This window comes from Lactuca serriola, chromosome 9 (genome assembly GCF_051521515.1).
Source record: "Lactuca serriola cultivar US96UC23 chromosome 9, Lser_US96UC23_V15, whole genome shotgun sequence".
NCBI lineage: Eukaryota > Viridiplantae > Streptophyta > Magnoliopsida > Asterales > Asteraceae > Lactuca > Lactuca serriola.
The window spans coordinates 41,341,121-41,356,698 of NC_136416.1; the positions used below are offsets into that span (position 1 = coordinate 41,341,121).

The 15,578-nt window shown below is 35.3% G+C and overlaps 1 protein-coding gene across 1 annotated transcript; it reads left to right on the plus strand.

Moving 5' to 3' along the window:
* The first annotated feature begins 114 nt into the window (after positions 1-114).
* LOC145073403 (abscisic acid receptor PYL4-like) lies at positions 115-1,254 on the plus strand. The gene has a single exon (XM_079019949.1). The coding sequence runs from the start codon at positions 244-246 to the stop codon at positions 865-867; it is 624 nt and encodes a 207-aa protein (XP_078876075.1). The 5' UTR covers positions 115-243; the 3' UTR covers positions 868-1,254.
* Positions 1,255-15,578: the final 14,324 nt, after the last annotated feature.

Below are 15,578 nucleotides of genomic sequence, written 5' to 3' on the forward strand. Positions count from 1 at the left end.
CAAAAATAGTAAAAGCAACATGTCATTTTGATAAGTTCTAAAATTTAATTTTCACAAGTATTAAAATGTAATGTCCATTATTTAAGGTTCGACCAACTAGCCAACTAGCCATATTTTACTTCCTTCACATGAACCATCACCCCTATCCCCACCCCCCAACACCACGATTTATAAGACCCTCTCTCTCTCTCTAACCCTCAAGCAAGAAATATCGCCGTTTGATCTTTATTCAAGAGATCAAAAATGCTTTCTACTCGACAACAATCATCATCTATCTTACTAGATAGAATCATCACAACCACCACGAGCGGTGGCGCCGGAGGATGTGGAGCTATCATGTCAAAGCCATGCGTCACCAGTCCGGTTCCTGAATCCGTTGCCAGGTACCATACCCACCCAGTTGGCCCAAACCAGTGCTGCTCCGCCGTGATCCAACAGATCAACGCTCCAATCTCGACCGTGTGGTCCGTCGTCCGCCGCTTCGACAACCCACAAGCCTACAAACATTTCGTCAAGAGCTGCCATGTCTTAGTCGGAAACGGCGACGTCGGGACCCTCAGAGAAATCCATGTCATCTCCGGCCTCCCCGCCGCTAGATCCACCGAACGTCTGGAGATCCTAGATGATGAACAACACGTCATCAGCTTTAGTGTCGTTGGCGGCGATCACCGTCTTGCAAACTACCGTTCCGTCACCACTCTTCATCCTACACCCGACGGAAACGGAACAGTAGTCGTCGAATCATACGTCGTTGATATACCACCGGGGAATACAAACGACGAAACCTGCGTCTTCGTTGATACAATTGTAAAATGTAACCTCCAGTCACTAGCTCAGATCGCTGAGAACAAGCTCCAGCTAAAGTGATCTTGTAATCGAGATTACAAATTTGTGAACACCAATCTCAGTAACACGTACATCAAGACATTTCCATCGAAGACAGATAGAGATGCAATACAAATGCAGAGCCAGCCGACCAATTAAATCCTTCTTATATTTTATGTGGGTGTACATTTTCATCATCATTTTTGTGAATTCATGCGACTTTTTTGTAGGTTGTTTTTATTGTTCGATTTGGCTATGAAGAACATTATCTGTTAAGATACTATGAAGAAAGAACGTGTGCTAGCTCCCTCTTATTCTTGCTCCAATATTTTACATATTTTCCACCCGATTTCTTTTTCACCAACTGAAATATGCGATCAAAATGTATAGAAATGTGTATTAACTAATAAAAATGTTTGATTTTGTTAATTGAGTTTTATAATTTGATCTAATAAAAGAAAATTTTAAAACTTTTGGATGATAAATAGAAGTTATATGAGTTTAATTAAGATATAGATTATTAAAACACAAAAAATATAGATATAAAAACTATATAGCGAAGGATTAAATGCCTGCTATTTTAGGAAAACTCTTGAAATGTTACAATTTTCTAAAAACAAGACGATAACAATTAAAAATTGTTAATGTCAAGTAATAGCCGACTATAGAATTTAATAAGTCTCCCATGAAATAAGTCTTTGTAGCTGTTTGCAAAATTTAAAATGATGTAGGAGGCAAGGAGGGAATTATATATGGTTCTTGTATTACAAGAGATAAGCGAATCGACAGCTGCCTTTGCAACTTGGCCTTGTGATAATACCAAGTTACCAACAACCAAATCTCTCTTTTTTAAGACTTCAATTTTTTAACATCCACTTGCAAATCTTCTTTTGTTTTTTCTCCCACGTTGCTTTCTCTCTCATCCTTTCTTCATATAATTTAATAAAAGTAAGTTGCAACTTGCACCGTCTTTTCTCAACTTGCATTAATATTTAATAAGACAAAGTTAGGAATCTTGATTGAAAATTTTGTGATTAAAATTGTACAAACGGGTCCATCGGGATTATATATTTCGATCCATCCGATACGAAAGAACAAGTGATCAAGACCCTATATACAATGTTTAAAATGCATAAATATTTTGAGATATGTAATTCATAAAATGATAACAACTTGATATCTGCAAGCCAATAATAAATTTAGAACAATAAAACTCTCTATCCGGGACTTACATCAGGAGGTATTTATAATACCAAGAGTTTTAGATAAAAAAAAATAAAAAAATAAAAAAAAAATAAAAAAAGAAAAAAAAAGAAAAGAGATTTGAACTAATCTAGATAACCATAAATTTAGGAGATGAATAAACTTGATAAGCAAGCACTCGGATAAAATGAAAGCTTCCGGAAAAGATCAATTCTTAACATTCCTCCTCAAATTGGAGTGTGTAGAGCGCGACCACTCAACTTGTTGCGGTAGCTTCATGAAACGATCAGCCTCTAAGGCTTTAGTAAAAATGTCAGTTGGCTGGAACTCTGTATGAATAAGACACGACTTCATTTCCTTAATAGCAATTCTTTCTCGAACAAAGTAACAATCCATCTCTTCATGTTTTGTTCTTTCACGATAGACTGGATTGACAACTATATGACGAGCCGCTTCACTATCACACATCATGGAAGTAGCTTCCTGTTGATGAGCTCCCAAAACTTGCAAAAGCCATCTCAACCATAAAACTTTACACACTATGCTTGCCAATGATCTATACTCCGCTTCAGCCGATGACCTAACAACAACACCTTGTTTCTTAGTACGCCAAGAAACTGGAGCATCACCTAAACTGATGAAATAGATTGTGCACGACCTTCTTGTGGAGGGACAACTAAACCAACTGACATCACAGTAGGGATGTTATTCGGGTCGGAACCGGACCGAACCGACCTGAACCCGAATAAACCAAAAACCGAATAAGGGTAATTGTATAAACCAAAAACCGAACCAAATAAGCAATACGGGTTCGGTTAGGTTCGGGTATTATTCGGTTCGGTTCGGTTCCGACCCGAATAACCCAAATAACATGTAGAAGATGATTAAGGAGTCAAATAACCCGAATAAACCGAATAACATTTACAAATAACATTTACGATGTGATTATAAATATTGTATTTTGTATGACTTGAATGGAGTTTGATCGTAGTAGAAACTAGAAAACAACGATGATGAGACGATTATTTTTTCTAGACGCAAGGGCCGACTTTTTTTTTCTTATCGTGAATGGACTTTGAAGTTTGAACTTTAAACCAGTGATGATCGATCAACGAGTCCAGGTTATCGTAAGTCGCAAGGGCAGTAGCCGCAATTGTCGATCAAAGAGTAATGTCGCAAGGATGAGAAAAACCTCAATCGATCAAAGAGTAATGTCGTCGACTCGTCGATTTGGTGTAATACGGATGATCGAATTCGATTGCGTTGATTTTTTTGGTGTATTACGTGGGTTTTGTTGGGTAACGATCGATAGAAAAGAAGATCGAATAAGCAATCATGTTAGGAAAAAAATGTGACTTTCCATATTCGGTTCGGTCCTTTTAGACCGAATAAGCCCTTATTCGGGTAACCCGAACCGAATAACCCGAAAACTGAATAAGCCTTATATAGATACCTGAAAACCAAATCGAATTGCTTATTCGGGTCTAATTCGATTCGGTCTGGTTCGATTTTCGATTCGGTTCGGGTTTTCGTGCCAAATTCTCATCCCTACATCATAGTAGGCCATAAGGTTGAGATCCCTAGTAGAAGGCAAAAATAATCCTTGCCCTATTGTAGCTTTAAGATACCGTAGAAATCGAAATGCAGCTTCTAAATGTGTCTTTCGAGGTTTTCCTAAGAATTGGTTGAGTTGATTAACAGAAAAACAAATATTTGGACGAGTGACAGTGAGATATAACAGTCTTCCAACTAACCTTTTGTATTGTGAAACATCAACTTCATGACTATCATCATCTTTGTGTAAGCAAAGATTTTGTTCCATAGGAAACATGCTAAGGCGCCCTCTTTGAATCCCATAATCTTCCAAGATGTCAAACATATTGAAACATCCCAAAATTTAGAGCCAAAAATTTCAATTTTAATTAGGTAAGTGATAAAAACAGTAGTCTGGAAACATCATTAGTATCATTCAAATCATACTCAAACCCAAGTGTCAAAAATCAAAACCATAACATGTCATAGTAACAATATTAGAGTACAATCCCCAAGGATCTTGTAATGCAGAAAATCATAGTGTGATGTGCTGCGATCAAGCCAACTCCTTTCCTTTTGAAGAAAAAAGTACCTGAAACCAAAACCAAAAACTATAAGAATGAAGCTTAGTGTGTTCCCCAAATACCACATACCATACATATCAACATACTGTCTAGCATATCTGGGTGCTGGTCTACCCATTCGGTCTCATTCAACCGAATATTGTCTAGCATATAAGCACATAAATGACATACTGTCATACATAACCATGAGCGATACATATATATCATAATCAATAAAAATGCTATATGCCTAGACCTGACAAACGTGTCGTGTCGTGTCAGGTTCGTGTCAGGTCAAAACATTAATGGGTTGAAAGGGCTTGACCCTAACCTGACCTGTTTAATTATCGTGTCATGCCGTGTCAACCCGTTTATTTTCCTGTCGGTTTCATGTCGGGTTTCGGGTTAAGGTTTAGACCTTGTAAATATGTTTTGTCATATCGGGTTGAAATATTTTTGGGTTGAAATATTTTAAAGGTTAGAAAGTAAGATTTGTGGAAGCAAAAAGGAAAAAGTGAGACACTGGAGTTATGAGATGGAATGACAAAATTTATAGTAAGTTAGAAGGAAAAATGAAAATAGTTAAAGTTGGAGAGTAAAGGAATACGTGGTGAGGATGACTAAAAGTCTATAACATATAATATATTTATAAAAATATGAAATTTATAACATATAATATATTTATAAAAATAATTAAGTAACTTTGAAATTTTGAATATTACTTCTAATTCTCGAGTTTGTCCACTATAAGTCTATAACATATAATATATTTATAGAAATATGAAATTTATAATAAATAATATATAATTAAACGGGTCATATTCGAGTCATCTTCAAGTTGAAAGTCTTGACCCTAACCTTACCCGTTTAATTATCGCATCGTGTCGTGTCAACCCGTTTACATAAACGTGTCGAAGTCTCTGACCCTAACCCGCTAATTTCGTGTCGGGTTTTAGTGTCGTGTCATGTTTTTCCATATCTATATATGCCGAACATAGTTTTTCCATTATGCCACGGACCGCCACGTGGTCTTTTTTGCCAAGTCGGGGGCCACCCCCTCGGTCTTATAGATAAGTGCCAAGAGCCACCTCCTGGTCTTCCATGCAAACATCACAAAGACAACTAGCATACATATTACTCAACCTAGCCAATTAGCATACAATGTGCCAGGAGCCACCTCCTGGTCTTTCATACATAATGCCTAGGGCTAACCCCATACACAATAACATACAGTGTGCCAGGAGCCGCCTCCTGGTCTTTTATACATAATGCTTAGGGCCAACCCCCGAGTCTTCCTACCATGCATCAACTAAATGGGCCGACATTGGTGTCTTCGACCCACACAAACAGTGAAGAGACTCACCTCGCACTACTGAAGTTCTACGAATAAATCCCTGGCTACTGGCTGACAGATCCCTGAACTGTTAATCGTCAAAACAAAACCCAATTAACAATTGAGTTCCAATACGTAACCATAAGTCCATACTTGGGATAAAAAGACCATTTTACCCTTAACCTAGCTTGGTCCAAGACCAAGACGCAAACTCAAATTCCGGAGGCCCAAAAGCCAAATAATAACTCAGTGCCCAACATATGGCCTACTTTTCTAAATTGGGCCCAAATCTAGTCAACATGTGAACTCACCTGACATCTTAAATATTTAATATTAGATATTCAATCCCCAAATAATTCATTACTTTTAGCTCTATATTGATTTAGAACTAGTTACACCGAAGTTCAATGAAATGATATCTCATATTTATAACATAATGATTATTCTTCCATATACTAATAAGATGCAAGTTATGATCCATTAAAGCCAATCCATGGATTTTATTTTATGTAAATACATATTTGATATTTAATTCCTATCATCAAACTTTGATAAGATTATAACATTTCTATCAATTAATTGATTATTTAATTAGTCCATAGATGATCTCCAAGTCCATTTATACGCTTCTATGAACATTTCCCTTATCAATTGGATTATTAACATCAGCCCATATTTTAAAATATGAAACCATGACATAAGGCCCATTAATTTGTATTTTTAAAACCCAATACTAGTCGAGAAACTCCAAAAGATCAAGCATACCTGATTTCTTTTCGCGTCGTACATCAACCCTCTTTGGCCGACGACACTTCTTCTCCACAGCCACAACGCATCTTGTCCATGAGGATGAAAAGGTTCAGCTCGCCGGAGATATAACAAGGCACGCACAACAACACCATAGCGAAATCGTGCCTCTCTACCAAGCGATATCCCTAAATCATGTACCTATGTCGATTTCATCCAATCATAGAACACCAACCAGAGCCTTCTACTTATTCATTGTTTCTAATGTAATCTGACTGCTTGTGCTTTAATGTATACATCATTATCTTTACTGCGTAGGAGAACAACCTGTACTCGCCGGAAAGACAAGGTTCTCCGGAGTTCGTATATTTCAGTGTCGTCGTTAAGACGGGAAGCAGCCACGGGAAAAGAAACGCATCGGGGTCCATTTACTCACGACATCAACCCCATGAACAAAACGAACACCGCATATCCTCTTCCTCACTGTTGTTGCCGGAGAACACAATTGTATCTTTCTTTCTCCCCCTCTGTTACCACCAGTAGCCAAGCCTCGTCACCCCTCTGTTACGACCATGATAGCTGCACCACTGATCGAATAAGAAAACATACATGTTTCATTATTTGGTAGCTTAGGTCCCTGAGGTTCTATCTATTGGCAGTAATTACCCCATCTTGAAATCTCTCCACAAAATCTTCTTTCAACTTAAGTCCCAATCTTACCAAACAGCCCTTGACTTCTTAAAATCTTTACAAAATAAATCCCATAATTACACTTTAACCCCCAAAAATCCAAATTGTATCATTTGGCTCCCTGAAACCAACACCCCACTAAATATTATGGATTTTAAGGCTACTATAAATAATATAAAATATAAATTTACATCTTGGGTTCCAAGGTTTATTATTTAATTACTCAATTTCAAACGAAATGTTACACATATACATGCGTTGGCTAATGAAAAATCCCGTTAAATGTGCAACTTCTATGCCCATAAAATATTTCAATGGCCCCAAATCTTTAATGCTAAAACACGACTTTTTTACATCTTTGATCTTTTCGTTATCATTCCCAATCAACAACACGTCATCAACATATATGAGAGCAACTGCATGTATATGACCTCTTTTAAATATAAACATGGATTGTTTGAAACCATCTTCAACTAGAGCTTTAGTAAACTTTTGATACTAGTTTCTAGAAGCCTACTTTAGACCATAAATTGATTTTTGTAACTGCATACGCAATATTCATTTATTTTAGCAAAGCCTTGAAGAACTTTCATGTACACTTCTTCTTCTAAGTCTCCATGCAAGAAAGCCTTGTTCACATCTAATTAGTGAACTTCCCATTGTCTTTTGGAAGCAACATCTAAAGCACATCGAACCGTAACCATTTAGCTATAGGTATAAATGTTTCGTGAAAGTTGATTCCTTCAATTTGAGTGTAACCTTTCGCCACCAAACGTGCCTTGTATCACTCTGTATGCCCGTCAAGATTTTACTTGAGTTTGTACACCCACTTTGAATCTATGGCTTTCCTTCCTGGTGGAAGTTTAGTTAAGATCCAAGTCCCATTATCTTCAAGAGCTTGAATCTTCTTACTCAATGCTTCACACCAATTGGGATTAGTAACAACATGAGAATAACTATTTGGCTCATCACGATATGTGATGGCAGCTAAGAAAGCACAATGAGATTTTGAAAACTTGTAATAAGAAACATATTGGGAGATAGGGTGTACCGTGGAGGAACCTGAGTTGGGAACGGTAGTCGAGTGTTCAAGATAGTGTAACATCCTGTTTCGAGAAGTTTCTTATTTCACGATTATGGATAATAAATGGATCAAGTAAAGGCCTTGAGATTCAAGGTGATAGGGTTTAGACCCTATTGGATGTTGATAATATTGGTTATGCGATCCAAGCCCTTGGTTTGTGTTGGAGTCAAAGGGGCAAAACGGGAAAAGTGATGTTTCAGACTTCTTGCATGAAATATGGATTTTTTCGGAATTTTTTAGTCCAAGATATTTAGATAATATTGTAGATCTCTTCAACACCTTTCCATGGATATAAAGAACGTTGAAAATAGATTTGGAATAAAGAAGTTACGACTGTTTGAAATTAGGATGATTTTTGGGTTCATTGCATACAGTGGGCGTACGGGGAGTATGTTGGGCATACTAGGGCATCCCTAGTACATTGGATGTACCAAGAATACACTAGGCGTATGCAATCAGTGCTCTAACCCTATTTTCGTGGTTTGAGCCCTATTTAAGCTCCTTAACTTCCTCAAACCCATTCCATTCTCAGCCTCCACCTCTCCAACATCCTCTCTTGAAACCCTAACCATAGTTTGAGCCTTGTGAGCAAAAAGAAGGTGTTTTTTTAAGTGATTTGGAGTGTTCTTGGTGCACCTTGGAGAAGAAGGAACTCATTGAAGAAGCATTGATTGCATTGGAGCTTACGAATCAAAACCTTGTTCACCTTGATCTTTCTTATGGAGGTATAAAGTTTGAATCATGATGATGAAATTGTTAGATCTAGCTAGTTTTGGGTGTTATTAGCTTTTGCTCACTTTAAGTACATACAATTTAGATCTTGAAATTTTGTGACCTTGTTATGGATAAAGTTGGAAATTTATCCATCTAAACATCATACCGATTCAAATATGAAGGTTGGAGACTTGGACTTAATGGATTATGTTGAAAAAGATGCACTTTTGATCCCTTTTGAGACTCAAAGAACAGATCTTGTTTGTTAGGACCATTCTAATGGATAAAGTTGGAAACTTTATCCATTATGAAGTTATTAGGAACCATAAAACTGTGATCTTGGTCCTTCTATCCCTTCAATGCAAGAGTTGTGATGTCTTGATGGATTAATAAGTTATGATTTTAGATTTTGGACCTTCCTTAGCCATGGAAATTCATAAAGGTGGAAACATTATGACTTAAGTCAATGTTTTGAGGCTAGATCTGAGTTTGGGTGAAGCAATATTCACTGTTGTTGTTAAGGGGTAGCAAAGTGGATTCTTTTACCGAACTTCCGACTTATTTCCACAATTTGGTCAAACATAATCCCGACATGGTAACACATATTCAAACAAATGTTTATGATTGGTTTGCGTTCTTGTATGTCACACTTGGTTGCTCGGTTAGTATAATATATATTTTTATTATTTTTTGTGATGTAGTTAACTGTAATCAATATATTTGAATAGATATACAATGTATAGTAGGTATGCTCTTTTGTCAATTGTTGTAAGCTGACCCTTGTAGTAGATGGATCCCACCTAAAGGGTGAGTTCAAAGGTACCATGTTACTTGCGGTTACTAAGGACAAACAAAACCAAATATTATCGGTTGCTATGGTATATACAAAAGTGAGTGTATATATTCTTGGGCATGGTTTTTTTAAAAACTACATGATTGCGTAGGTAATATGGAAGTTCTTACAATTATATTTGATAGGCCTCCATTTATAGGGACATTTGTTGCCAACATTTTTCCTCATGCTCATCACAGAATATGTGGTGTCCATTTGTATTTCAGCATAGTAGCAAGATACGGGCGAAGTAAGACAGTTAAAGCAGTTTTTTGGGAGGCTTGTAAAGCCTATACATTTGATGCTTTTAATGCTACCATGGACAGAATGAGAAAGACAAAAAATTAGAATGGGAATACTTACAAAGTATAAATGTTGAAACTTGGTCTAGGGCACATTTTAGAGGCAACCAATACAATCTGATGTCGTCTAACAGTGCGGAGTTTATAAATGCATTATCTAGACATTTTAGAAGCAGTGTACTTGTCTGCACTTTATAGTTCAACATAAAGAATTCATAGTCAAACCTGATGATTTCATAGTCAAACCATAAAAAAGTTTACTGATTGACAAGACAAGACATTGTACTTGTCTGCACTTCATAGTCAAACATGATGATTTCATAGTCAAACCATAAACAAAGTTTACTGATTGACAAGACAAGGAATTATACTTATCTGTACTTCATAGTTCAACATAAATAACTCATAGTCAAACCTGATGATTTCATAGTTAAACCATAAAAAAAGTTTGTTGATTGACAAGAAAAAACATTGTACTTGTCTGCACTTCATAGTTCAACATGAAGAATTCATAGTTAAACCTAATGATTTCATAGTCAAACCATAAACAAAGTTTACTTGTCTGCATTTACATTTGGTATAAATGTGTAATACTTGAACATTTTATTTTATTTGTGAAGATATTGATATTTGATTGAATAAATAAGACGAATGACAAACTACAGTTTTGTACGTGAACATATTATAAGGATATCGGGGACCCCCAAAACCTTGGAAGATTATTTTACGCTTGCCCAAAATGGTATCATTATTTTTAGGTACTTAATATTTGTGTTTTTATATTTTATTTTCACCTAAATTTATCTTCTTATCTATCTTTATTTCACAGGGACAACAATACGGGTTTATCTGTTGGGTTGATGAAGTGAAGGACCAATCTTCTTTGTTAATAACTAAGTTAGCTAAGTCGAGTAAACACTTTGAATATGAAAATAGGAAGTTGAAGATAGTCTTAGTTTGTAGTTAGGTATTATTTTTAACAATTATTGTGTACAAGTTGTAAGCTTTAGCTCTATTGGTTGTGTTTTATGTTGTAATGACAATAAGCATTGTGTAATCATTGTTAGATTTTAAATCAAACATTCGGTTACATACATATCACATGCAACTACATAGGACCAACACATAATCCCCAATAAATTTTTGCCATCCTTTGACAAAACTCCATAGTTTCTTTTTTAGTGTCTGTAATTAAACTTATTGGTTGTCATGATGCTAGTTGCTCCATAAACATACAAACAAATACACCACAATCTCCCAACTCGTTGCTTTGTTGGGGAACATTATCTTCGAGAGTAAATTTCATTTTCAATGGTGTCCTTGGGATGTTCCTCCTCTCCCAGTAATTACTTTTCTCTAAAAATTTTGCCACTTGCGCCTCAAACTGGGTAAATATTCCATTTGACTTAAACATATTATAAGAACTTCTACCCAAACTATCATACAAATAGACTTCCATTGGCTCCAATCGGAATTCACCAAACAACCAGTTATTTGGATAACAATGAATCAACATAGAAACCTACACAAAGTTGATAAAATATTAATACTGAGATAAATGAAGTATTCTAATAACTAAAAATTCAATAAAAATATAATTATACCATATCAACGTCCCACCAAGGAATCATAAAGTCAGGGTATTTAGGATGCGTTTGGTTGTGGAAAATTTTCCAGTTTTCTAGGAAATTTTTCCATAAAACCGGAAATTTTGGAAAGGCATTTGGTTCGTTCAGTTTTCCAAAATTTTCCAAGAAAATGAAAATTTTCAGTTTTCCAAATTGTATGTAAATTAGAAAAGTGATTTTTACAGTTTTCCGAAGTTTTCCAAATTTCTAAGATGGAAAATGAAAACTCCCTCGGTTTCAACCAAACGCATTTTTTTAAAATTTTCATTGAAAATTGAAAGCGAAAACTCAATTCTATTTTCTAAAAAATTTTCTTAGAAAATGAAGACAATTTTCCACAACCAATGTGGAAAATTTTCCAGTTTTCTTGGAAATTTTTTCAAGAAAAACGAAAATTTTGAAAACGCGTTTGGTTCGTTTAGTTTTTCAAAATTTTCTAAGAAAATGAAAATTTTCAGTTTTCCAAATTGTATGTAAATTAGAAAAGTGATTTTTATAGTTTTCCAAAGTTTTCCAAATTTCTTAAGATGGAAAATAAAAACTCCACCCGTTCCAACCAAACGCGTTTTCATTGATAATTGAAAATGAAAACTCAACCATATTTTTTAAAAACATTTTCATAGAAAATGAAAAGAGTTTTCCACAACCAAACGCAACTTAAGACTTGAGCTTTTTCTTCCTATTCATTCCATCTTCTAAACCTACCGATGACAATTAACTTGCCAAGTTGGAACTTGTTCTATAGAGCAAGCAAAATCAAACCTTTTAGGACACTTATGAAATTTTGGCTCCTATCTCCATGTGTGTGGGTGGAAGAAAATGACCCCAAGCTAAGCCTATTGGTCGTGTCTATGAGTAAAATGATCAAACATCGTCTTTTCAGATGGAAATGATGTTGATTTCTATAATATGGATATCTTTGATGACTAGCTACAGTGAAGTTCACCAATCTGGTAATGCCCTAAAGCTGTTCGACAAAATGCCAAAGAGAAAACAATCCATCATTGTGGATACTTGTCACAGCTTTGTAGGATTGATCATAAGTCTTGGATGGATTATATTCTCAACGGACTTGGATTGCACACAAGCAACACACAAGCAACTGGTAAAGATTATAAGTTTGCTATTATTTATAGATTTATTATGTAAATGTATAAAATAATGATGATGGTGTTAATGGTTGAACATAATGTTCGTTACATGTTGATTTAGAGTATGAATATTGATTGTGTTTGGAGACATGTAAGGTGTCAAATGTGTTAAATATACAACAAATTCTTCCATATCTCCTTGATATAGCCACAACCCAATTATACAATTCCTAAAGCATGCCACATTCCACACTTTGAGACACATATTGGATTTTGCAATAATACAATAGCTAATATGAAGCATCATTGGTTAAGAAAATAAAGAAAAAAAACAACACTATACAAATATGATGAATACCAAGTCTAACATTAATAAAGAACATTGACCAATAAGATTGAAGATATATCAAGTTTTGATGTTTTAACGTGTGGCAGAAATACATTATAGAAAGAGTCCTTGTGGCATAATATCTTTTCAAAATGGACCTTATTGCAGACATATTACAGAAACAATCATGTGGCATAAAATATTTACATTTTTGGTCCCTGTGGCAAAAGTACATGACCCTGCACTTATGTTTGATTTTGATAGCACCGAGGTCGACTTCTACCAAAAAAATTAAAAGCTAAAACAATACATATCCAAGCTGAACAAACATCAGTTAATCGATTAGGGGAAAAGTGGTCTTTTTCCTCTAGTAGGGTATCACCACTTATCAAACTACAATACATTGATCGTGAACAGCTACATTATTAAACGTTGAACTCCAAATATGTGTGTGCAATCCAAGTCCGTTGAGAATGTGGTCCATCCAAGACTTATGATTGGCCCTACAAAGCTGTGAAAAGTATCCATAGTGATGAACTATTTTTCTTTTAGGAATTTTGTCGAACACTTTTAGGGCATTACCGCATTACCAGATTGATGAACTTCACTATAGCTAGTCCCAGAAGATATCCAAAATACAGAAATCAACATCATTTCCATTAGAAAAGAAGATGTTGGACCATTTTACTCATAGACACAGGCAAGAGGTTTGGCTTATCTTGGGATCACTTTTTTTCCTCCCACTGATACATGGAGAGAGGTGTCAAAATTTCAAGAGTGTCCTGAAAGGCTCGGTTTTGCTTGCTATATTATATATAACTAGTTTTAACATGGCAAGTTAATTATAGTTTTTGATTATCTAGTAGAGTGTTAGGGCCTAAAAGCGAGAACAGTTTGAAACTGAATACATAACATCGGGAGGTTCAAAAGAATGAATAAATAGGAAGCAAAAACGTAAAGTCTATAGATGAAGATATCGTGCAGTAGAACAGAAATTGGAAGATATCTTGAAGTATATATATATATATATATATATATATATATATATATATATATAGAAAGAGAGAGAGAGAGAGAGAGAGAGAGAGTTAGGTTCAAATGTTTCTACTATCTATTGTGTGCATGTAAGATTGATTCTGGACCAATCATTTTTGTTATTTTATGAAAGTAATTAATTCATATTAAATGCTACAGATTTAATTAATACTCATTATATCTTCAACATGTAATATACATTAATTACTTTCTTAAAATAACTAAAATGATTGGTACAGAATCAATCCTACATGCACACAATGGTTAGTTAGAACAAAATAAATTAACCCTATATATATATATATATATATATATATAGAGAGAGAGAGAGAGAAAGAGAGAGAGAGAGGGAGGGGGGGTTTAGGTATTATAACTAAATATTGTATTATTGTATGCATGATTGTGGACCAATCAAAAATTAATAGGAAAAACAATAATTAAATAAATCAATAAGGGTAACTAGGTAATTTGAGAAATAACTTCCACTAATAATCCCTGTAATTTTGCTAGTTACGTTTGATTTTAACCTAATTCCCCCCTTTTAATGGCGGAGACGGAATCCTATCCCCCGATCGACCCAACAAACTTTGATCTCATGAATCGTTCCTCCGCATTCGTGTGTTGATGACGATCATACCAGCCAAAAAAACAAACCCCTTTTCCCTCGTATTCCACCCTCAATCGGCGTCTGATTCACTGAATTTGTCCCAACCACCGATGAAGGTGAGTCTTCCAACCACAGTTTTTTGCGACCACTACTAGCACTCCATAGGTATGCCAATTTCCTTTTACCCTAATTTCAATATCACAGTTTTTTGCAGTCCATTGTTAGTACTATACTCCTTGGTGAGATCGTTAAAATTGTTGTAAAACGACGAAGCAGAAGAACCACCACCGTTTACCACAGCAACGTAAGAAGTTGGACGAGGGCTACCACGGTGATGATGATGATCGGGGAAAGACCCAGATAAAGACCAAGGCGAACTCGGCGAAGATGGGTTCATGTGATGAAACCCATTGGTGGGAATGATGATTTGACGGGAATTTCGGTGCATAAACAACGAAGGAGTCGAAGGTGCAGAAGAAGCATTTGACGAAATGTCTAAGAAATTTCCCCCTTTTTCTCTTTCTCGATTCTTGTTGGCGTGCACAATATCACCATCATGACCAATTGTATTTATACTCTTCTTTTTTGTTTCCTGTTAGACAAACTAGTTTGTTTTTTTTTTTTTTTTTGTAATTTAACATATAAATTGATTGTCGTGATTCTCTTTTTATTTTAGGAATAATATGGATAAAACCATCATGAACGGCTTCAGATGTGGTTCTTTTAGTTTCTGGGTTTGCTGGATCTATTCTCAATGCTAATGATGTTGAAACATGAAAAGAAGAGATGGTTTGGGTTTCAAACTTTGTTGTCAATTCTTACTGATCGAATATGGTATTGACTTTAAACTGGAAGAACATTTATAAATGTAGTTATGAAACTACTTTCTATCGGAATGAAATCACGAATTTAAATTCTATCTCAAACTACTTTACTGATTGAAACTACTTTTCCCTTAGTGGTTTGTGTATTTTATACAATTCTAATTCTATTGGAATGAAATCACGAATTCAAATTCTATCGGAATGGAAACACGAGCTCTAATTCTGTTTGAATGAAATAT

Bases quoted from the DNA above. Each gene is read 5' to 3' on its own strand.
- LOC145073403 (XM_079019949.1), top strand. From the start codon at position 244: ATGCTTTCTACTCGACAACAATCATCATCTATCTTACTAGATAGAATC.